Raw genomic sequence first — 25,518 nt, 5'->3', positions numbered from 1 at the left:
GGTAAGGTCCTAGGGAGTGTTGCTAAACAAAGAGACCTTGGAGTGCAGGTTCATAGCTCCTTGAAAGTGGAGTCGCAGGTAGATAGGATAGTGAAGAAGGCGTTTGGTATGCTTTCCTTTATCGGTCAGAGTATTGAGTACAGGAGTTGGGTGGTCATGTTGCGGCTGTACAGCACATTGGTTAGGCCACTGTTGGAATATTGTGCAATTCTGGTCTCCTTCCTATCAGAAAAATGTTGTGAAACTTGAAAGAGTTCAGAAAAGATTTATTGCCAGGGTTGGAGGATCTGAGCTATAGGGAGAAGCTGAACAGGCTGGGGCTGTTTTCCATGGAGCGTCGGAGGCTGTGGGGTGACCTTATAGAGGTTTACAAAATTATGAGGGGCATGGATAGAATAAATAGGCAAAGTCTTTTCCCTGGGGTCGGGGAGTCCAGAACTAGAGGGCATAGGTTTAGGGTGAGAGGGGAAAGATATAAAAGAGACCTAAGGGTCAACTTTTTCATGCAGAGGGTGGTACGTGTATGGAATGAGCTGCCAGAGGATGTGGTGGAGGCTGGTACAATTACAACATTTAAGAGGCATTTGGATGGGTATATGAATAGGAAGGGTTTGGGGGATATGGGCCGGGTGCTGGCAGGTGGGACTAGATTGGGTTGGGATATCTGGTCGGCATGGACGGGTTGGACTGAAGGGTCTGTTTCCGTGCTGTACATCTCTATGACTGTATGACTCTATAATTCACTCCCCCCCCAGAGTGCGGTGGTTGCTGGGACTTTGAGTAAAACCAGGAAGGAGGAGATGGAGGGAGTTTTGATTAGTAAAGGGTTGAAGGGTGATGGATGAGCGTGCAGGAATGGGTTGAAGGGTGATGGGAGAGCTTCGGGAAAAAGCCTTTCCAGAGAAATCAGTGACCATTTCACACTCGTTTATGGTGTTTCTGTGTTTCAACAATAACAACTTGCGATTGTGTAGCGTTTAAAGGAGAATGAGAACAGCCCAAGCTGCAAATTCTTGGGAGTGTGATCAAACAGAAGGTATATCTCACCAGTGTTCGGAGTCAGAGAGTCATTGAGTCATACAGCATGGAAACAGACGCTTCGGTCCAACTCACCCGTGCTGACCAGATACCCTGAAGTAAAGTGGTCTCATTTGCAGGAGGACTGGAGCAGGATTCGAACTGACTGTCTCGGAGCAAACACATGTCCACCCAGCGACTGGCTTAACCCGGGGGAAATGTCCAACTGAATCACAGAGATACTTACAGGCTCCTCAATAGCACAGATTGTTCTCTCAATACGACTCCTAAACTCTTGCACTGTTCCCTGATTCACAGGTAACCAACTGTGAGCTTGGTCAGATTTCAAACCAAACACCTCCCTCCCTTAGGACGGAAGGGATTTCAGCAAGATCACACAAAACTGGTTGGCTTATGGTCAGCAAGAAGAGAACTCTGACAGTGCGGCACTCCCTCAGCACTGACCCTCCAACAGTGCGTCACTCCCTCAGCACTGACCCTCCGACAGTGCGTCACTCCCTCAGCACTGACCCTCCGACAGTGCAGCACTCCCTCAGCACTGACCCTCTGACAGTGCGTCACTCCCTCAGCACTGACCCTCCGACAGTGCGGCACTCCCTCAGCACTGACCCTCCGACAGTGTGTCACTCCCTCAGCACTGACCCTCTGACAGTGTGTCACTCCCTCAGCACTGACCCTCCGACAGTGCGGCGCTCCCTCAGCACTGACCCTCCGACAGTGCGGCACTCCCTCAGCACTGACCCTCCGACAGTGCGGCACTCCCTCAGCACTGACCCTCCGACAGTGCGGCGCTCCCTCAGCACTGACCCTCTGACAGTGCGTCACTCCCTCAGCACTGACCCTCCGACAGTGCGGCACTCCCTCAGCACTGACCCTCCGACAGTGCGGTACTCCCTCAGCACTGACCCTCTGACAGTGTGGCACTCCCTCAGCACTGATCCTCCGACAGTGCGTCACTCCCTCAGCACTGACCCTCCAACAGTGTGGTACTCCCTCAGCACTGACCCCCTGACAGTGTGGCACTCCCTCAGCACTGATCCTCCGACAGTGCGCCACTCCCTCAGCACTGACCCTCCGACAGTGCGGCACTCCCTCAGCACTGACCCTCCGACAGTGTAGCACTCCCTCAGCACTCCCTGAGTACTGACCCTCCCAACAGTGCGGCACTCCCTCAGCACTGACCCTGCGACAGTGCAGCACTCCCTGAGTACTGACCCTCTGATAGTGCGGCACTCCAGCACTGACCCTCCGACAGTGGAGCACTCCCTCAGCACTGATCTTCAAACAGTGTGGCACTCCCTGAGTACTGACCCTCTGACAGTGTGGCACTCCCTCAGTACTGACCCTCCGACAGTGTGGCACTTCCTCAGCACTGACCCTCTGACAGTGTGGCACTCCCTCAGTACCAACCCTCTGACAGTGCGGCGCTCCCTGAGTACTGACCCTCTGATAGTGCAGCACTCCAGCACTGACCCTCCAACAGTGGGACACTCCCTCAGCACTGACCCTCCGACAGTGCGGCACTCCCTCAGCACCGACCCTCCGACAGTGTGGCACTTCCTCAGCACTGACCCTCTGACAGTGTGGCACTCCCTCAGTACCAACCCTCTGACAGTGCGGCGCTCCCTGAGTACTGACCCTCTGATAGTGCAGCACTCCAGCACTGACCCTCCAACAGTGGGACACTCCCTCAGCACTGACCCTCCGACAGTGCGGCACTCCCTCAGCACCGACCCTCCAACAGTGCGGCACTCCCTCAGCACCGACCCTCCGACAGTGCGGCACTCCCTCAGCACCGACCCTCCGACAGTGCGGCAATCCCTCAGCACTGACCCTTTGACCATGCGGCACTCCCTCAGCACTGCACTGTCGAGTGCCAGACAAGATTATCAGCTTAAGACTTTGCGGAGGGATCTAAACCCATGAGTTTTTGACTGAGAGGCAAGTGTTTATCCTCCTGAACCCTAACCGATAGCTGACAGTGGATTTTTAGGGAGATTTTGTTTTCGGGAGATGAGGGTGAGGACTCTGACTGACATTGCTCGCTGTGGGATACTCTCGCTGCAATCCTTGCGGACTTCTCCTTCGAGACTGTTGTTTGTTGTCATCTGACCTGGAGTCTCCAACGCGAGGGCACTTTGCATGTGTTTTGAATGCCGGGCACAGTAAACCCAGGACGTTTGGGTGGATCGGCCCTTGTTCAGAATTTCCCGCCCATGCCGGCAGTGAAGTGGAGGAAAATGCCATTGAGGTCGGCCATTTTCAATTGTAGAGAAGGTTCAATGGGCCAAATGGCTTCCTTCTGTACCTGAATCAATACGTGGCTGGATACCGAGACGGGGGGACTGTGTACAAATGACAATGTCAGTGTTAAATCAAGGACATATTTTATTGACCACGGCGGGGAAAGACAAACAACAACTTTCCGGAGGCTGAGAGGAGGAGGGGTGTCACCGGTTAATCGGCGCCACGTAGTTACTTGGGAATAAACCAATCCTTCCCCATAGACAGCCCTTCCACCATGAGGGGTCTGTGTTGTCCAAGACCTCGATAATGTCTCCAGTCTTAAACTCCAGCTCATCGTCCGCCTCTGCTGTGAAATCAAACATTGCCTGGACCCTCCTGAGTTTCTGCAAAGAAACAGGCAACTTCAAATGAGAAACCATTTCGGTGACAGGACGATGGTCATCACGCGGTATATCCTTCACTGCCCGCTGCCGATGGCTCCCTTCTCCAGTCCCTCTGCGATTTTGAAGATTTCCTCCCACGTTTTACTCCCCTTGCTTTCAAACCCCTCTGAGGACCCACCCCTCCCCAACCTCCCTCCTCTCCCACACATTCCCTGTGTCCATCAAATTAGTCATAAAGTCATAGAGATATACAGCACAGAAATAGACCCTTCAGTCCAATTCATCCATGCTGAGCAATATCCTCAACTAGTTCCTTGAAAGTGGAGTCGCAGGTAGATAGGATAGTGAAGAAGGCGTTTGGTATGCTTTCCTTTATTGGTCAGAGTATTGAGTACAGGAGTTGGGAGGTCATGTTGCGGCTGTACAGGACATTGGTTAGGCCACTGTTGGAATATTGCGTACAATTCTCGTCTCCTTCCTATCGGAAAGATGTTGTGAAACTTGAAAGGGTTCAGAAAAGATTTACAAGGATGTTGCCGGGGTTGGAGGATCTGAGCTACAGGGAGAGGCTGAACAGGATGGGGCTGTTTTCCCTGGAGCATCGGAGGCTGATAAATCTTATAGAGCTTTACAAAATTATGAGGGGCATGGTTAGGGTAAATAGATAAGTCTTTTCCCTGGGGTGGGGGAGTCCAGAACTAGAGGGCATAGGTTTAGGGTGAGAGGGGAAAGATATAAAAGGGACCCAAGGGGCAACGATTTCACACAGAGGGCGGTGCGTGTATGGAATGAGCTGCCAGAGGAAGTGGTGGAGGCTGGTACAATCTGGATGGGTGTATGAATAGGAAGGGTTTAGAGGGATACGGGCCAAGTGCTGGCAAATGGGACTAGATTAGGTTGGGATATCTGGTCGTCATGGACGAGTTAGACCGAAGGGGTTGTTTCCGTGCTGTACATCTCTATGATTCTATAATCTAGTCCCATTTGCCAACACTTGGTCCATATCCCTCTACACCCTTCCTGTTCATATACCCATCCAAATGCCTCTTAAATGATGCAATTGTACCACATCCTCTGGCAGCTCATTCCATACACGTACCGCCCTCTGTGTGAAAAAGTTGCCCCTTGGGTCCCTTTTATATCTTTCCCCTCTCACCCTAAACCTGTGCCCTCTCGTTTTGGCCTCCTTCAGACCTTGTCTATTTACCCTATCCCTGTCCCTCATGATTTCTGGCACATTGCCAGTTTTGATCATTCCAGCACTGGGGAGGAAGCGCCGAACCGAAGCTCAGGAACTCCCTGGTGAAACCTCCTTCTCTGCCCTCCTCTTGGTTTCCTCCTTCATCTCAGTACCTGCCTCTTTGACTAAGCTTTTGGTTACTTCTCAGCTTACCTCCCATTGGGAGTCACTATTACATGTTCTTTGAACTGCATGACATTCCTGTGACTGGTTGACTGTGTATTTCTTACCACCCAATTGTCAGAACTTGCAGTGGACCCTTTGCATGGATTGACAAGTCTCTGTTGTATCTGTTAGACTGACACGACAGCCAGAGGGTAATGAGAAAACATTCTTTAGTGCAGGTGGGAACCGGATACACTGCCTGAAAATAGTCATCCAGCACAGAAACAGGCCCTTCGGCCCAACCAGTCCGTGCAGATCATAATCCCAAATTAACCAGTCCCACCTCCCTGCTCCTGGCCCATCTCCCTCCAAACTCTTTCCTACTCATGTATTTATCCAAATGTCTTTTAAACTTTGTAACTCTACCCACACCCACCACTTCCTCAGGAAGTTCATTCCACGCACAAACCACCCTCTGTGTACAAAAGGGAAATCCAACAGGAACTTTCACAAGGGGGATGGGATAAAGAGCTGAAAAGGGAACGTTTGTGGGCTGCAGGGAAAGGGCAGGGGGAGTGTGGCAAGTGAGATCAATCCAGTTAAGAGCCAATGGGCTGAATGGCCTCTTCCGGTGCTATTTGTTCCCCAGAGCACAGCCGTCAGTTTGTGTTGTTACAACTAACCCCAGGGTCTTTATTGACAGTTAAATTTGCCATTCCTCAAGTCTAGGTGTAATACATTGGAAAGTTTCACTCTGTTAAAGGGTGTCATATGAATGTTAGTTGTTGTTGTAAGTGAAGGCAGGTGGTCCATGAGATATGGTGGAACAGGCCAGAGGGGCTGAATGGCTTGCGCCTGTTTCTCTGTCCCTCAGAACATGCAGAGCTATGAACTGAACTGGCCGAGGGACTCTCTGGGCCTGTGACAACACCGGCATTCTCTGAAAACTCTCGGATTCACAGAGTCTGAGAGAAATAAACACAGGACGAGGCCATTCAGCCCATTGCTGGTGGTACTGGCTCTTTAATAGAATGATCTCACTTGCTGCATTCCCCCTGCCCTTTCCCCACAGCCCTCAAACGTTCCCTGTTCAGCTCTTTATCCCACTCCCCTTGTGAAAGTTCCTGTTGGATCTGCCTGCACGTTCCAGAACCCTGTGTTAAAGAATGTTTTCTTGTTACCCTCTGGCTGTTGTGTCAGTTGAATAGACACAGTAGAGACTTGTTAATGTGTGCAATGGGTCTATGCAGATTTACTACATTATTGGCAGGTTCTGACAGGGAACACAGTAAATGTTGGAGTTACACAATTGGCCAGTCACTGTTCGAAAGGAGGAAAACTCAGGTCTTTGTTTGGACCATCGCCTTCAACTGGCAACAGGACTCACAGGGATAGGGAGAACACAGAGGTACCTGAGGGAGGGTAGGAAAACAGAGAGAGAGAAAGGGAGAGAGAGAGAGAGAGAGAGAGAGAGAAATGAAACACAAAATGTCGTGAGTGACAGGATCACAAAAAATATTGAGACAGAACAAAGGAAGGTACGGTGGGAGTGACTCCAAGAAAGAGGGTGAGACAGAAAGACATGCTAATGAGAGATTGAGAGAATATGCAAGATATTAAAGGATTGGACACTCTGGAGGCAGGAAACATGTTTCCGCTGATGGGTGAGTGCCGAACCAGAGGACACAGCTTAAAAATACGGGGTAGACCATTTCGGACAGAGCTGAGGAGAAACTTCTTCACCCAGAGAGTGGTGGCTGTGTGGAATGCTCTGCCCCAGAGGGCAGTGGAGGCCCAGTCTCTGGATTCATTTCAGAAAGAGTTGGATAGAGCTCTCAAGGATAGTGGAATCAAGGGTTATGGAGATAAGGCAGGAACAGGATATTGATTAAGGATGATCAGCCATGATCATATTGAATGGTGGTGCAGGCTCGAAGGGCAGAATGTCCTACTCCTGCACCTATTGTTTATTAACAGGAAAAGATGGGGTAGGTAGAGATAAACTCTATCCACTGGTTGGGGATTCTAGAACTAGGGGCAGAGCCTGGGCATTAGGGCCAGATCATTCAGGAGAGATATTAGGAAACACTTTTACACACAAAAGGGTGGGAGAGATTTGCAAATATCTTCTATAAACAGCAGTTTGTGTTAGATCAGACACTAATTTTAAATCTGAGACAGACACAGTTTTGTTAAGCAAAGGTTATGAAGATATGAAGGTAGGAGCAACAGGGCTGTGGTGATCGGAGATTTTAATTTTCCCAACATTGACTGGGATTCACTCAGTGTTAGAGGTGTATATTGAGCAGAATTTGTAAGGAACACCCAGGAGGGTTTTCTAGAGCAGTATGTAAATAGTCCACTCAGGAATGAGTCATACTGGACCTGGTGTTGGGGAATGAGCCCAGCCAGGTGGTTGAAGTTTCAGTAGGGGATTACTTTGACAATAGTGATCACAATTCCACAAGTTTTAGAATACTCACTGATAAAGATCCGAAAGGATGAGTGCTAAATTAGGGGAAGGCCATCTATACCAAAATTCGGCAGGAGCTGGGAAATGTGGATTGGGAGCAACTATTTGAAGGGAAATCCACATTTGATATGTGGGATGCCTTTAAAGGAAGGTTGATTAGAGTTCAGGAGAGACATGACCTTGTGACACTGAGGGATCGAAATGGCAAGCCATTTACAGGTGAAATTGTAAGACTAGCTAACAGGAAGGTTTAGGCGACTGAAGACAGACAAAGCTTTGGAATCAGGAATATAGCACCAATCTGAAACGAGGAATTAAGAGGGCTAAAAGGGGGTCATGAGATACCTTTTAGCAAACAGAGTTAAGGAAAATCCCAAAGCCCTTTTTTCATATATAAGGAGCAAGAAGGTAACTAGGGAAAGGGTTGGCCCACTCAAGGACAAAGGGGGAAAGTTATGCATGGAGTCAGAGAAAATGGGTGAGATTCTTAACAAGTATTTTGCATTGGTATTCACTGAGGAGAGGGACATTGAGGTTAGGGATAGATGTTTGAGTACTCCAGGTCAAGTTGGCATAAGGAGGGAGGAAGTGTTGTGCATTCTAAAAGGCATTAAGATGGACAAGTCTCCAGGTCCAGATAGTTACTGAGGGAAGTGAGAGAGGAAATATTGGGGGCCTTAACAGTTATTTAACAGAGGTCCTAGAGGGCTGATGAATTGTTAATGTTGTCCCCTTGTTTAATAAGGGTAGCAGGGATACTCCAAGTAATTATAGACCGGTGAGCCTGATGTCACTGGTAGGGAAGCTGCTCGAGAAGATACTGAGGGATAGGATCTATTCCCATTTGGAAAAAAATAGGCTTATCAGTAATAGGCAGCATGGTTTTTGCAGAGAAGGTCATATCTTACCAACTAAATAAAATTCTTTGAGGAACTGACAAAGTTAATTGATGGGGGAAGGGTGCAGGGCTATAGATGTCATAAACATGGACTTTAGTAAGGCATTGATAAGATCCTCCATGGTAGGGTGATGGAGACGTTGCATGAGGTCCATGGTGTACTAGCTAGATGGATAAAGAACTGGCTGGGCAGCAGGAGACAGAGGGTAGTAATGGAAGGGTGTTTCTCAAAATGGAGACCTGTGACCAGTGATGTTCCACAGGGATCTGTGCTGGGGCCACTGTTGTTTGTGATAAACATAAATATCTGGAGGAAGGTATCAGTTGCCTGATTAGGAAGTTTGTAGATGACACTAAGATTGGTGGAGTAGCAGATAGTGAAGGGGACTGTCAGAGAATACAGCAGAATATCGATAGATTGGAGAGATGAACAGAGAAATGACAGATAGAGTTCAATCTGGGCAAATGCGAGGAAATGCCATTTTGGAAGATCCAATTCAAGAGCGAACTATACAGTTAATGGAAAATCCCTTGGGAAAATTGACATACAGAGAGATCTGGGTGTTCAAGTCCATTGTTCCCTGAAGGTGGCAACGCAGGTCAGTAACGTGGTGAAGAAGGGTGACAGCATGCTTTCCTTCATCAGACGGGGTATTGGGTACAAGAGTTGGCAGGCCCTGTTACAGTTGTATAGGACTTTGGTTCAGCCACATTTGGAATACTGCGTACAGTTCTGGTCACCACATTACCAAAAGGATGTGGACGCTTTGGAGAGGGTGCAGAAGAGGTTCAGAAGATGTTGCCTGGTATGGAGGGCACTAGTTATGAAGAGAGGTTGAGTAGGTGAGGATTATTTTCATTAGAAGGATGGAGGTTGAGGGGGGGACCTGACTGAGGTCTACAAAATCATGAGCGGTATAGACAGGGTGGGTAGCAAGAAGCTTTTTCCCAGAGTGGGAGACTCAATTACTCGGGATTGCGAATTCAAAGTGAGAGGGGAAAGGTTTAGGGAGATATGTGTGGACAGTTCTTTAGTGCAGAGGGAGGTGGGGACCTGGAACATGTTGCCAGTGGAGGTGATAGGGGTGGGCATGATGGCGTCATTTAAGATGCATCTAGACAGATACATGAATGGGCAGGGGGCAGAGGGATACAGATCCTTACAAAATAGGCGACAGGTTTAGATAGAAGATCTGGATTGGTGCAGACTTGGAGGGCTGAAGGGCCTATTCCTGAGCTATAATTTCCTTTGTACTAAGGTCAGGGCATTGAGTACAGGAGTTGGGATGTCATGCTATAGCTGGACAGGACTTTGGAAAGGCCACATCTGGAGTACTGGGTACAATTCTGGTCACCGTACTATAGGAAGGATGGCATTAAACTGGAAAGAGTGCAAAAAAGATTTACAAAGGTGTTACTGAGACAGGAGAGTTTGAGTTATAAGGAAAGGCTGGATAGGCTGGGATATCTTTCCCTGGAACGTAGGAGGCTGAGGGGGTGATCATGTAGAGGTTTATAAAATCATGAGGAGATAGTTAGGGTTAATAGCCAGATGTGGGGGAGTCCAAAACTAGAGGGCATCGTTTGAGATGAAAGGAAAAGATTTAAAAGGGACCTGAGGCATAATGTTTTTCACACAGAGGGTGGTGCGCGCATGGAATGAGCTGCTTGAGAATGTGTTCAAGGTGGGTGGAATTACAACATTTAAAAGATATTTGGACTGGCAGCTAATTAGGAAAGGATTAGAGGGGTATGGGCCAAATACAGGCAAATGGGACCAGTTCAGTTCAGGAAACCTGGTCAGCATGGATACGTTGGGCTGAAGGGCCTGTTTCCATGCTTTATGACTCTGTATATGGACCAAAAGCAGGTATATGGAGTTAGGCCACAGAGTAGCCATGACCTCACTGAAGGATGGAATGGGCTCAAGGGGCTGAATGGCCTCCACCTGTTCCTATATTCCCGAACAGAGAAAGAAAGAACAAGGAGTGATCATGTAACAGAACAAGAGAGAGATCCGTGGAGAAAGTGTGGGATCTCAGAGTGGGATTGGGAGTGGAAGGCTTTGATTGAGAATCTTCAAGAAGACCAGGATCTGTTCTGAGGTTTTGCAAAATTATTTTCCCAGGATGTGTCCGTTGCTAGCCTGGCCGGTATTTATTGCCCATCCCCAATTGCCCCTGAACTGGGCAGTTTGCGAGAGCAGTTTCAAGGGGAGTCAAGTGTCAACCCCATTGCTGTGGGTCTGGAGTCACGTGTAGGCCGTACCTGGTCAGGATGGATGGGATTTAATGACAATGAATGATAGATTCATGACCATCATCACAGAGATGAACCTTCAATTCCATAATTAATAAATAATTTCTTAAGTTGCTGTAGTAGGATGGAACCTGTGTCCCCACAGTATTAGCCCAGGGTGCAGAATTACCAACCCAGTGATATTACCGCACACCACTGTCTCCAAGAAAGTCTCTGTTTCAGTTTAACATTAGCCTGGCCTTTGCAGAGACACAACAGTTCACATCCTATTGCTGTTCACAGGGTCTTTACCATCTCCATCTCTGTACACGCGCTTATAAAGCTACAGACCCTCAACAAGCCAGGGACTCGATCCCAATGCCTCTGACAAACCTATGCTCAGACTTACCAGTGCTGGTGGGTTCTCATTGACTTTCCTGGGGGCAGGTAGTTCCTGGAAAGGGGGCTGCGGGCTGGGAGACTGCCTGAACCTGGGGGACACGTCATTGAATGATGGCTGGGAGTTGAGACCCTTTCGGAATGCTGACGAGGGCTCAGAGAAATGTGCGCTGGGCCCTGGTGGGATAGCCGGCCGTGGATCTGGTACTCGGGAATCCGGCATTCGGAAATCCGGAATTCGGGAATCTGGCATTCTGGAATCTTGAATTCGGGGATTAGACATTCGGAAATCTGGCATTCGGGGATCTGGGAATCTGGGATTAGATGCTCGGGGATCTGGGAATCTGGGATTTGACAATCGGGGATCTGGGAATCTGGGATTAGATGATCGGGGATCTGGCAATCTGGGATTAGATGCTCGAGAGCTCATCATTCGTGGATCTGCCATTCGCGAGTCAGGATGGCTAAAACCTCCCTGCAAAAGAAATAATTGTTTAAGTCCTTTACATGTTAGATTATTTACATACACAAATATTATGTAAATTATTGAAACGCTTGTATATCTGCACATTTTGGTCAATTTCTGGAAACACCCGTTGTTAGAAGTACTTGCCTGAATTTTTGAGGAGTTACTGGAGCGAGAGTAACAGGGTAGTTGTTATGGGGGACTTTAACTGTCCAAACATTGACTGGGAATACTACAGTTCGTGTCCTTTAGATGGGTCAGTTTTTGTCCAGTGTGTGCAGGAGGGTTTCCTGACACAGTATGTAGACAGGCCAACAAGGGGCGAGGCCACATTGGATTTGGTACTGGGGAATAAACCCGGCTGTTAGATTTGGAGGTAGGTGAGCACTTTGATGATAGTGACCACAATTCGGTTATGTTTACTTTAGTGATGGAAACGAATAGGTATATATAGCAGGGCAAGAGTTATAGCTGGGGGAAAGGCAAATACAATGCGATTACTCAAGATTTAGGATGCATAGGATGGGGAAGGAAATGCAGGGGATGGGCACAATTGAAATGTGGAGCTTATTCAAGGAACAGCTATTGTGTGTCCTTGATAGGTATGGACTGGTCAGGCAGGGAGGAAGTGTTCGATCGCGGGAGCGGTGGTTTACTAAAGAAGTTGAATCTCTTGTCAAGAGAAAGGAGGAGACCAATTCTGGTCTCCTTCCTATCGGAAAGATGTTGTGAAACTTGAAAGAGTTCAGAAATGACTTACAAGGATGTTGCCAGGGTTGGATGATGTGAGCTGCAGGGAGAGGTTGAACAGGCTGGGGCTGTTTTCCCTGGAGCGTCGGAGGCTGAAGGGTGACCTTATAGAGGTTTATAAAATTGAGGGGCATGGATAGGATAAATAGGCAAAGTCTTTTCCCTGGGGTCAGGGAGTCCAGAACTAGAGAGCATAGGTTTAGGGTGAGAGGGGAAAGATATAAAAGAGACTTAACTTGTTCATGCAGAGGGTGGTACGTGTATGGAATGAGCTGCCAGAGGAAGTGGTGGAGGCTGGTACAATTGCAACATTTAAGAGGCATTTGGATGGGTATATGAATAGGAAGGGTTTGAAGGGATATGGGCCAGGTGCTGGCTGGTGGGACTAGATTGGGTTGGCATATCTTGTCGGCATGGACAGGTTGGACCGAAGGGTCTGTTTCCATGCTGTACATCTCTTGGACTCTAAGTGTGAGGTGATTCACTTTGGTCAGAGTAATCGGAATGCAAAGTACTGGGCTAATGGTCAGATTCTTGGTAGTGTAGGTGAGCAGAGAGATCTCGGTGTCCAGGTACACAGATCCTTGAAAGTTGACACCCAGGTTGACAGGGTTGTTAAGAAGGCATACAGTGTTTTAGCTTTTATTAATAGAGGGATCGAGTTCCGGAACCAGCTGTACAAAACTCTGGTGTGGCTGCACTTGGAGTATTGTGTACAGTTCTGGTCACCGCATTATAGGAAGGATGTGGTAGCTTTGGAAAGGGGTCAGAGGAGATTTACTAGGATGTTGCCTGGAGGGGAGGGAAGGTCTTACGAGGAAAGGCTAAGGGACTTGAGGCTATTTTCGTTGGAGAGAAGAAGGTGGAGAGGTGACTTAATAGAGACATATAAGATAATCAGAGGGTTAGATAGGGTGGACAGGGAGAGCCTTTTTCCAAGAATGGTGACGGCGAGCACGAGGGGACATAGCTTTAAATTGAGGGGTGATAGAGATAGGACAGATGTCAGAGGTAGTTTCTTTACTCAGAGAGTAGTAAAGGTATGGAATGCTTTGCCTGCAATGGTAGTAGATTTGCCAACTTTAAGTACATTTAAGTCATCATTGGACAGGCATATGGACGTACATGGAATAGTGTAGGTGGGATGAGCTTCAGATTAGTATGACAGGTCGGCACAACATTGAGGGCTGAAGGGCCTGTACTGCGCTGTAATGTTCTATGTTCTATATGAATATTTTTTGTCAGTATTCACACAGGAAAAAGATAATGTTATTGAGAAGAATACTGAGATACAGGTGACTAGACTGAGTTGAGAGGGTGTGGTGCTGGAAAAGCACAACAGGTCAGGCAGCATCGTGGAGCAGGAGAATCAACGTTTCAGGCAGGAGCCCTTCATCAGGAATGAGGCTGGGAGCCTCGGGGTTGGAGAGATAAATGGGAGGGGGGTCGGGCTGGGGAGAAGGTAGCTGAGAGTGCAATAGGTGGATGGAAGTGGGGTTAAAGGTGATAGGTCGGAGAGGAGGGTGGAGGGGATGAGTGGGAAGGAAGATTGACAGGTGGGACAGGTCATGGGGATGATGCTGAGCTGGCGAGTCTGCTTGAGGACATGACAAAGAGGAGGTGTTAGCAATTCTGGAAATAGATAAGTTCCAGGGCCCGATGGGATTTATCCTAGGATTCTCTGGGAAGCCAGGGAGGAGATTGCACAGCCTTTGGCTTTGATCTTTATGTCTACAGGAATAGTGTCGAAAGACTGGAGGATAGCAAATGTTGTTCCCTTGTTCAAGAAGGGGAGTAGAGATAACCCTGGTAATTATAGACCAGTGAGAGCCTTACTTCAGTTGTGGGTAAAGTGTTGGAAAGGATGATAAGAGATAGGATTTATAATCATCTAAAGAGGAATAAATTGTGTTTGGGTAGGTCGTGCCTCACAAACCTTATTGAATTCTTTGAGGTGACCAAACAGGTGGATGAGGGTAAAGTGGTTGATGTGGTGTGTGTGGATTTCAGTAAGGCTCTTGATAAGGTTCCCCACGATAGGCTATTGCACAAAATACAGAGGCGTGGGACTGAGGGTGATTTAGCAGTTTGGATCAGAAAGTGGCTAGCTGAAAGAAGACAGGATGGTAGTTGCTGGGAAATGTTTATCCTGGAGTTCAGTTACTAGCTGGATAACGCAAGGATCTGTTTTGGGGCCACTGCTGTTTGTCGTTTTTATAAATGACCTGGATGAGGACATAGAAGGATGAGTTAGTAAAATTGTGGATGACACTAAGGTCGGTAGAGTTGAGGATAGTGTGAAACGATGTTGCAGGTTACAGAGGGACATTGATAAGCTGCAGAGCTGGGCTGAGAGGTGGCAAATGGAATTTAATGTGGAAAAGTGTGAGATGATTCACTTTGGAAGGAGCAACAGGAATGCAGAGTTCTGGGCTAATTGTAAGATTCTTGGTAGTGTAGATGAGCAGAGGGATCTCTGTGTCCATGTGCATAGATATCTGAAAGTTGCCGCCCGTGTTGATAGGGTTGTTAAGAAGGCATATGGCTTATTAGCTTTTATTGGTAGAGGGATTGAGTTTTGGAGCGATGAGGTCATGTTGCAGCTGTACAAAACTCTGGTGCAGCTGTGCTTGGAGTACTGTGTACAGTTCTGGTCACTGCATTATAGGAAGGTTGTGGAAGTTTTGGAAAGGGTTCAGAGGAGATTTACCAGGATGTTGCCTGGTATGGAGGGAGGGTCTTCTGAGGAAAGGCTGAGGGAACTGAGGCTGTTTTGATTACAGAGAAGAAGGTTGAGAGGTTTCTTAATTGAGATATATAAGATAATCAGAGGGTTAGATAGGGTGGACAGGGAGAGCCTTTTTCCTTGGATGGTGATGGCTAGCACGAGGAGCAGAGCTTTAAATTGAGGGGTGATAGATATAGGACAGATGTCAGAGGAAGTTTCTTTACTCAGTGGAACACACTGCCTGCAACAGTAGTAGGTTTACCAACTTTAAGGGCATTTAAATAGTCATTGGATAAACATATGGATGAAAATGGAATAGTGCAGGTTAGATGGGCTTCAGATTGGTTCCACAAGTCGGTGCAACATCGAGGGCCGAAGAGCCTGTTCTGTTCTATGTTCTAACATTTGAAGTGGGAATTTTGCATGTAAACAGTCACTGGCTACAGTAGTGTGACGATGCTGCTCCTTTAACAATGTCGTTTTGTTTTGGGTTTTGTTTACAAGACGTCATAAAGGCAGAAATGTCTGGGCAAGAGCCTAGTTCAACAATGGCAGGGGAGTGGTCAGTTTTCCCAGGTCAGGTTAATTCTAGTTTGGTTTAGTTGTAGCAGTTAGAAGCTGCTGCGCTGCAGAGAAAGATTCCAAGCTTCAGCAGATGATTCCTGATTGGCTGTCTCTCTGAAATCTCTCCCGCCTGTAAGAACCTGTGTTTGAATTAACCTCTTGCCAAGGGGTATGTTTATGGGATGTTGAGGGAATAGGAACTGCTCCTTAGTTATGTCGCTACATCAGTTGGGTTTTCAAATAGTTGTTATCCTAAATTTTCCCTGCTCACGTTTCAACAATAGTGTTTAAATAAATTATTTTGCTTAAAGCCGAGTGGTTTTACCAGCTGCATCACACCTGGAATATCCACTTCACATCTGCCTTTAAAATAAGACAACGTTAAGGTTTGGGCTACCTTCTGAAAATATCTTGAGGGGATGTGGCCTGGTCCATAACACTGTAGTTGCAGGCTCTGACCAGCCACTGAGGAATAAGTTTCTGAAATTTCTTCTCCAATTCATGTAATGAACTTCGATAGAAAAACTGTTGTCATCCAGAAACACCCCTGGTACCTCCACCCGTACCCACAGCCCCGAGAGATCCCCCGAGAGATTTTGATCTTTTGCAAATTGATAACCGTTATCATTTCACCAGTGATGGTGGGTTTAACTACCCAAACCTTAAAGCTTGGAATTCATTCTCCAAACCACCATCTCTTCACTCCCTGGAGATGCTTCTTTGGTCCCCTGAGAGTTTGCGTCAATTTAATTATACTCCGGGGAAATGCCTTAGAGCATTTGAACTCAAGGTTTGTGCGAAGATTTGTAGCTCGGGTGCTCGTTGTTGTGGTTCTGTTCGCTGAGCTGGAAGTTTTTGTTGCAAACGTTTCGTCCCCTGGCTAGGCGACATCATCAGTGCTCTGGAGCCTCCTGCGAAGCGCTTCTTTGATGTTTCTTCCGGTATTTATAGTGGTCTGTCCTTGCCGCTTCCGGGTGTCAGTTTCAGCTGTCCGCTGTAGTGGTTGGTATATTGGGTCCAGGTCGATGTGTTTGTTGATGGAGTTTGTAGATGAATGCCATGCCTCTAGGAATTCCCTGGCTGTTCTCTGTCTGGCTTGCCCTATGATAGTAGCCACACACTCAGACAACAAGCAACATGAATTCGACTGGGACAACACTACTATCATAGGGCAAGCCAGACAGAGAACAGCCAGGGAATTCCTAGAGGCATGGCATTCATCCACAAACTCCATCAACAAACACATCGACCTGGACCCAATATACCAACCACTACAGCGGACAGTTGAAACTGACACCCGGAAGCGGCAAGGACAGACCACTATAAATGCCGGAAGAAACATCAAAGAAGCGCTTCGCAGGAGGCTCCAGAGCACTGATGATGTCTCCTAGCCAGGGGACGAAACATTTGCAACAAAAACTTCCAGCTCGGTGAACAGAACCACAACAGCTTTTGAACTATGTGTGAATTGTAAAATCAGTACCAATGGTTTTGTCTCCCTCAGTGGGGGATTCAAGAGACTATTGGACGAGTATGTGGATAAAAAGAATGTGCAAGAGTGGGAGTATGGGGAAGAAGGCAGGAGATTAGTATGAGGTAAAGTTGTCCCTTTGACCAGCACGTGGAGATACAATGGACCTGAATAGCTCCACTGACACTGTTACAATTCTGTAATTTGTGATTATAGGGACTGCTCCTTACAAACATTCAAAAGAAAACTTATACTTAATCCAACGGTTTCCTTCACCATAAATTTTTTATTCATCCACAGGATTAGGGAGTCAGTGGCTTGGCCAATATTTATCGCTATTCTCCAATTGCTGAGGGCAGTTAAACATCAAACCCATTGCTGGGGGTCTGGAGTCACATGTAAGTCAGACCAGGTAAGGATGGCAGTTTTCTTTCCTAAATAGCATTAGTGACCCAAATGGGTTTTCCCAATAATCAACAATGGTTTTACGGTCATCACTGGATTCTTAATTCCAGATCTTTATTGCCTTAAAACTTCACCACCTGCTTCTCAGAACATTACCACGGTCTCTGGATTAACAGACCAGCGACACTAACACCAGGCCATCATCTCCCCTCTAGGGACAGCCAAGGGGCTAGAAGTGTTGGCAGTAAGTGAGTGACTATAATAGGAATATCTATTTGGAATGAGATGCAGTGGGTTTTACCCACTCTCCCTTTATTTCACAAACAGTTCCCACTCCCTCAGCACTGACCCTAAGACAGTGCAGCACTCCCTCAGCACTGACACTCTGACAGTGTGGCACTCCCTCAGCACTGACCCTCCGACAGTGCGGCACTCCCTCAGCACTGACCCTCTGACAGTGTGGCACTCCCTCAGCACTGACCCTCTGACAGTGTGGCACTCCCTCAGCACTGACCCTCCGACAGTGCAGCGCTCCCTCAGCACTGACCCTCCGACAGTGCGGCACTCCCTCAGCACTGACCCTCCGACAGTGCGGCACTCCCTCAGCTCTGACACTCCTCAGCACCTACCCTCCGAAGTACAGCGCTCCCTCAGTACCAAGCTGGGATGTGTGTACAGTATCGAATCTGAGCTGAAATCTGTGTGATGGGAATGTGGTGAATGGACTGCTCCCTGCAACTTGACCCACTGCTTTACTCACCTTTGTTTCTTTTTTGGACTCGCGCAGGTAGATCTGTGTGGTCTTGGAGATTGAGCTGACTTTGTAATATTCCACCAGTTTGTTCAGTGAGTCAAATTTCTCTGACCACAAGAAATAGTGTCCCTTACCATCGCGCAATACCTTAAAATGCTGTACGTCCTCCTCATGCCTGAGAGAAAAAAAAAATCCGTTTTCCAATTCAGAATCCATTCAGAAAGTGAATTCTATTTTCTTACTCAGTCACAGATGTGGGCATTGCTGACAAAACCAGCTCTACTAGCCCGACCCTAACTGCTCTTGCATGGCTCAGTTATTACAAATTGTTTGTTGATTTTTGGTTTGATTAATTATGCATAAGTACGGTGAAACGTTTTGTGCAAAACAGACAGATCATACTTTACAAAGATCATCGTGTAATAGAACAGAGTGAGGAATACAATATGACAGCTGCAGAGAAAGAGCAAGATCAACATTAAATTTAAAATTTGAAAGATCCATTCAGAAGTCTGACAACAGTCTGACAACAGAAGGTCACTGGGTTGACTGCGTTGCTATGGATTTAATGTCACGTATGATCACATGAGCAGAATCTATTCAGATTTTTCATTAGTAACAGTTGAAGGGTTATGGGGAGCGGGCAGCAAAGTGAAGTTGTGGACAAGATAAGATCAGCCAAATTGCATAGTATGGGAGAGAAGGCCAAATGGCCTCCTCCTGCTCCTATTTCTCACGTTCATGTCAACACAATGTTGGCCAGACCTGGTAAGGACAGTAGATTTCCTTCCCTAAAGGACATTTATGAACCTGAGGGCTGTTTTTTTAAACAACGATTGACAACAGATTCCTGGTCACCATCGGTGAGATGACATTTATATCCCTGACTTACCATAGAGTCATAGAGACGTACAGCATGGAAACAGACCCTTCAGTCCAACCTGTCCATGCCGACCACATATCCCAACCCAATTTAGTCCCACCTGCCAGCACCTGACCCATATCCCTCCAAACCCTTCCTATTCATATACCCATCCAAATGCCTCTTAAATGTTGCAATTGTACCAGCCTCCACCACTTCCTCTGGCAGCTCATTCCATACACATACCACCCTCTGCGTGAAAAAGTTGCCCCTTAGGTCTCTTTTATATCTTTCACCTCTCACCCTAAACCTATGCCCTCTAGTTCTGGACTCCTGACTCCAGGGAAAAGACTTTGTCTATTTATCCTATCCATGCCACTCATAATTTTGTAAAGCTCTATAAGGTCACCCCTCAGCCTCCGACGCTCCAGGGAAAACAGCCCCAGCCTGTTCAGCCTCTCCCTGTAGCTCAGATCCTCCAACCCTGGCAACATCCTTGTAAATCTTTTCTGAATCCTTTCAAGTTTCACAATATCTTTCGAATAAGAAGGAGACCAGAATTGTACGCAATATTCCAACAGTGGCCTAACCAATGTCCTGTACAGCTGCAACATGACCTCCCAACTCCTGTACTCAATACTCTGACCAATAAAGGAAAGCATACCAAACGCCTTCTTCACTATCCTATCTACCTGCGAATCCACTTTCAAGGAGCTATGAACCTGAACTCCAAGGTCTCTTTGTTCAGCAACACTCCCTAGGACCTTACCATTAAGTGTATAAGTCCTGCTAAGATGTGCTTTCCCAAAATGCAGCACCTCGCATTTATCTGAATTCAACTCCACCTGCCACTTCTCAGCCCATTGGCCCATCTGGTCCAGATCCTGTTGTAATCTGAGGTAACCCTCTTCGCTGTCCACTACACCCTCCAATTTTGGTGTCATCTGCAAACTTACTAACTGTACCTCTTATGCTCGCATCCAAATCATTAATGTAAATGAAAAAAAGTAGAGGACCCAGCACCGATCCTTGTGGCACTCCACTGGTCACAGGCCTCCAGTCTGAAAAACAACCCTCCACCACCACCCCCTGTCTTCTACTTTTGAGCCAGTTCTGCATCCAAATGGCTAGTTCTCCCTGTATACCATGAGATCTAACCTTGCTAATCAGTCTCCCATGGGGAACCTTGTCGAACGCCTTACTGAAGTCCATATAAATCACATCTATTGCTCTGCCCTCATCAATCTTCTTTGTTACTTCTTCAAAGACTCAATCAAGTTTGTTAGACATGATTTCCCATGCACAAAGCCATGTTGACTATCCCAAATCAGTCCTTGCCTTTCCAAATACATGTACATCTTGTCCCTCAGGATTCCCTCCAACAATTTGCCCACCACCGAGGTCAGGCTCACTGGTCTATAGTTCCCTGGCTTGTCTTTACCGCCCTTCTTAAACAGTGGCACCACATTTACCAACCTCCAGTCTTCTGGCACCTCACGATGATACAAATACAAAAATACTAATTGACTTTAAGTTCCACCAGTTGTCACCGTGGGACTTAAACCATGTTCCTGCAGCATTGCTCTGCGCCCCGAGATGACCATTCCAGTGACAGTATCACTCCCATCGCCATCAGCCCACATTCTGACTGATTGGAGCCATGAAGGTCAAGGGTCTGGTGTCCAGTGGGCAGAGTTAAGGAACAGGAGCCGTTAGCACTTGCACCATGACCCTAGGCTGAACAACCTTGTGACATAGTGCTGGGACCTTCTTCCGGTTTATGTAGGATTCCAGAGGGTGGTATAGTATAGAAGCAGGCCATTCAGTCCATCCAGTAAATGCTGGTGTTTATGCCCAACTCAAGCTTCCTCCCAACTCTTCTCATCTCAATTGATCATCCTAAGCCTCTATTCCCTTCTCCCTCACAGTACTAGTCTTGTTTCATATCAAGTGCATCAGCATTAGCCACTCCACCCTATCCACAGATTCACTATCCTTTAGTAGCATCTCCTCATTTTAGTCTGAAATGGTCTACCCCATACCCTGAGACTGTGTTGACTGGTTTTGAACCCCACCCCGCCCCCACCCACCCCCACCCACCCACGGAAACATCCTCCTTGTATCTGGCAGTTCAGCCCTGTTAGAATTTTACATATTTCAATCAGAACCCCGTTTCGTTATTCTAACTCTCAGTTAGAATACAGGCCCAGTTGAACTAAAAGCAAGGAACGGTGGATGCTGGAGATCCAAAACAAAAACAGGAATTGCTGGAGGAACTCAGCAGGTCTGGCTGCATTACCTGAACTCAAAAAGTTAACTCTGTTTTTCTCTCCACAGGTTTTGCCAGACGTGCAGACTTTCTCCAGCAATTTCTGTTCTTGTCCCAGTGAAACAAATCTCTCCTCATTCGACAGGTCTGCCATCCCAGGTATCAGGAGACAGTGAGGACAGCAGATGTTGGAGAGTCAGATTTGAGAGTGTGGTGCTGGAAAAGCCACAGCAGGTCAGGCAGCATCCAAGAAGCAGGGGAGTCAACGTTTCGGGCATAAGCCCTTCATCAGGAATTGGATACCTTCCCAGCTCTCAGCCAAGTGAACTGCTGTGACACCCTGTCTTAGACAAATACATCTTTAAGACAAGAAAGAGTTGAATTCTAAACTAAGTTTGCTTAAAAGATTGAGACAAGGCCATAGTCTGGTTACAATTATCTGTGAAACAGTGTTCATTCCTGCAATGTAATTTAGAATTGATTCTTACAATAAACACTCATTAGCATAGCAGAATTATATTGTTGTAAGTAACGCTCACTCACCTGACTGAGATGGAAAACTCATTCTTGGAACTCTGGCTGGCCCTGATGAGGAAGAATCCCACGTCCTGCGCTAACAGAATGGACTCTGCCTCACTGCGAGCGATCCCACCATGGAACCAGCTGTTTGAGACAACAGTGTGACAGTTCACAATCCGTCAGCATTCCAGAACAACAAACCCTAGACACCAATGAAACCCAGTCCATCAGATTTCTCCCACGCTGCTGCTCCCTGTGGTGTCCATTTCCTGTAGTGTACACAGGGGCAGATACTCCCTGTGCTGTATACAGGGGCAGATACTCCCTGTGGTGTACACAGTGTCAGATACTCCCTGTGGGGTACACAGGGGCTGATACACCCTGTGTTGTACAATGGAGCAGATACTCCCTAAGGTGTACACAGGGGCAGATACTCCCGTGGTGTACACAGGGGCAGATACTCCCTGTGGTGTACACAGGGGCAGATACTCCCTGTGGTGTACACAGGGGCAGATATTCCCTGTGGTGTACACAGGGGTGGATATTCCCTGTGGTGTACACAGGGGTGGATATTCCCTGTGGTGTGCATAGGGTCAGATACTCCCTGTGCTATTCTCTGTAAAACACACAGGGTCTCCTACTATCCATAATATACACAGGGACTGCTATTCTCTATAATACATACAGGTGCTGCTATTCTCTAATATGTACAAGGGCTGCTATTCTCTATAATATACACAGGGACTGCTATTCTCGATAATATCCACAGAGGCTGCTATTCTTTATAATATACACAGAGGCTGCTATTCTCTATAATATACACAAGGGCTGCTATTCTCTATAAAATACACAGGGACTGCTATTCTCGAAAATATCCACAGAGGCTGCTATTCTCTATAATATGCACAGGGTGCTATTCTCTATAATACACAGGGGCTGCTATTCTCTATAATATACACAAGGACTGCTATTCTCTAATATACACAGGGACTGCTATTCTTGATAATATCCACAGAGGCCGCTATTCTCTGTAATACACAGGGTCTGCTATTCTCTATAATATCCACAGGGACTGGTATTCTCTATAGTATCCACAGAAGCTGCTATTCTCTATGATACATGGGACTGCTATTCTCTATAATACACAGGGGCTGCTGTTCTCTATAATATATACAGGTGCTGCTATTCTCTATAATATCCACAGAGGCTGCTATTGTCTATAATATACACAGGGACTGCTATTCTCTATAATATACACAGGGGCTGTTATTCTCTAATATACAAAAAGGCTGCTATTTTCTATAATATGTGCAGGGGCTGCTATTCTCTATAATATCCACAGAGGCTGTTATTCTCTATAATATACACAGGGACTGCTATTCTCTATAATATACACAGGGGCTGTTATTCTCTAATATACAAAAAGGCTGCTATTTTCTATAATATGTGCAGGGGCTGCTATTCTCTATAATATCCACAGAGGCTGTTATTCTCTATAATATACACAGGGACTGCTATTCTCTATAATATACACAGGGGCTGTTATTCTCTAATATACAAAAAGGCTGCTATTTTCTATAATATACACAGGGGCTGCTATTCTCTATAATATCCACAGAGGCTGTTATTCTCTATAATATACACAGGGACTGCTATTCTCTATAATATACACAGGGGCTGTTATTCTCTAATATACACAAGGGCTGCTATTTTCTATAATATACACAGGGGCTGCTAATTTCTATAATATACACAGGGGCTGCTATTCTCTATAATATCCACAGAGGCTGCTATTCTCTATAATATACAGGGACTGCCATTCTCTATAATATCCACAGAGGCTGCTATTCTCTAATATACACAAGGGCTGCTTTTCTCTATAATACACAGGGACTGCTATTCTCTATAATATCCACAGGGACTGATATTCTCTAATATCCACAGAAGCTGCTAGTCTCTATGATACACAAGGGCTGCTATTCTCTACAATATCCACTGGGACTGCTGTTCTCTATAATATACACAAGGGCTGCTATTCTCTATAATATACACAGGGACTGCTATTCTCTAATATACACAGGGACTGCTATTCTCTATAATATCCACTGGGACTGCTGTTCTCTATAATATACACAAGGGCTGCTATTCTCTAATACACACAGGGACTGCTATTCTTTATAATATACACAGGGACTGCTATTCTTTATAATATACACAGGGAGTGCTATTCTCTATAATATGCACAGGGACTGGTATTCTTTAATATCCACAGGGACTGCTATTCTCTATAATATCCACAGGGACTGCTATTCTCAATAATATCCACAGAAGCTGCTAGTCTCTATGATACACAAGGGCTGCTATTCGCTATAATATGCACAGGGACTGATATTCTCTGTAATATATACATGGACTGCTATTCTCTACTTTCTGACCTGGAGCTGGTATTCTCTATAACTTATCCAGAAACTGCTATTAATTGGGATTTGTGCAGTCTGCTTTCATTCTATTTGAAACTGAGATGATTGAGTTGGTTTTGGAATGTACGGTTCACTGCGCACCACGGTACTGTCAGTCTGCCTTGTATTGCTGGCACTTACCTGGGTACATTGATGTCAATGTAGTTCTTTGGCACAAATCCCTCGTGCCCATGTAGTTCGGCTTTGTACCAGTCATCTTCAGTGCTCAGTACCTGGGAAGAGTGAAATATGCAGGGTTCAGAACAAGTGAAGGATGAGAGTGAAATATGGATTACTTTTCGGGTTCTGAAGGGACTGGATAATGCTACCGGTGATAAGCCAATTCTCTCTCCCTGCCAAAACCTGAAATGGGTCAACTTAAACTCCATCTGTGCTGCAGAAATAACTTTTCTGGAGATGAGTGACTAACCTAAGGAAATAATATTATTAAAAGTATATGAAGCCTAATATCCTGAGAGGAAGAATTTCGAGCAAACGTGGGTTTGATAATTGATGCTCTCGAAGGTTGTGGGCTGAGGTCTTGTTACGGCCTGAGCAGTGCAATTTATTGAATTTATTTATCTATCAATGTGTAATGAGTGTAGTTGTGAGTTCTTTTGTAGAGTAGTATAGTAGCTGGTTTATTGTTTATTGTTGTTATAATGTTATATTTTCATCTTTTTGTAATTTTATAATTTTGTAAAGAAATTTTTTTCAATAAAAATATTTGTAAAAATGTATATAAAGAATATCCAGGCAAATGGTGCAGTAACAAACATCAATTCATTCAAACATGAGTAAGAGGCATCTCCTTCAGAGTCAAAGAACACTTTTCGGATCCAATATCGGAATGACTTAAGACGTGAGGTTTTGGTGAATGGAGCACAGGATGAAGAGGCTGATGGATCTTGAGGTTGGGAGTGGGTGAGGGGGGAGAGATCCCCACATGCCTGAATCTGTCATAGATTGATTTATAGAAATTGATCACCAGGGTTTTGTTAATAACTTCCTTATCATTGGATCATGGGTCCAGCAGAATGGGAGAGGGTGAAGCAAATGAACCTTTTTTTTAACTTGAGTTTTTAAAAATTCAGTCACAGGATGTGGGCATCATTGGCTGGGCCAGCATTTATTATCCATGGATGTAGGAAATGAACCTTCCAGCTCAGCGAGTTAACCTACATCCAGAACCTCAATCTGAGTTACAAATCTTCTCAAAACTTGCTAATTTATTATCAATCCCTAATTGC

At 46.2% G+C, this 25,518-nt stretch overlaps 1 protein-coding gene across 1 annotated transcript in view; it reads right to left on the bottom strand.

Moving 5' to 3' along the window:
* Positions 1 to 3,408: 3,408 nt before the first annotated feature.
* Positions 3,409 to 25,518, bottom strand: part of grap2a (GRB2 related adaptor protein 2a) — a 53,300-nt gene continuing 31,190 nt past the window's right edge. The window contains exons 3-7 of the mRNA XM_060849284.1: positions 24,410 to 24,501; positions 21,834 to 21,953; positions 18,166 to 18,334; positions 11,032 to 11,496; positions 3,409 to 3,668 (exon numbers count right to left, since the gene is read on the bottom strand). Coding sequence (XP_060705267.1) covers positions 3,489 to 3,668; positions 11,032 to 11,496; positions 18,166 to 18,334; positions 21,834 to 21,953; positions 24,410 to 24,501 — 1,026 coding nt within the window. The 3' untranslated portion in view covers positions 3,409 to 3,488. The remainder of the gene's footprint in view (positions 3,669 to 11,031; positions 11,497 to 18,165; positions 18,335 to 21,833; positions 21,954 to 24,409; positions 24,502 to 25,518) is intronic.

The sequence above is a fragment of the Hemiscyllium ocellatum genome, chromosome 33 (assembly GCF_020745735.1).
Source record: "Hemiscyllium ocellatum isolate sHemOce1 chromosome 33, sHemOce1.pat.X.cur, whole genome shotgun sequence".
Classification (NCBI taxonomy): Eukaryota; Metazoa; Chordata; class Chondrichthyes; order Orectolobiformes; family Hemiscylliidae; genus Hemiscyllium; species Hemiscyllium ocellatum.
The sequence above is the reverse complement of the archived record's forward strand: the minus strand, read 5'-3'. Positions and strand labels throughout refer to the sequence as shown.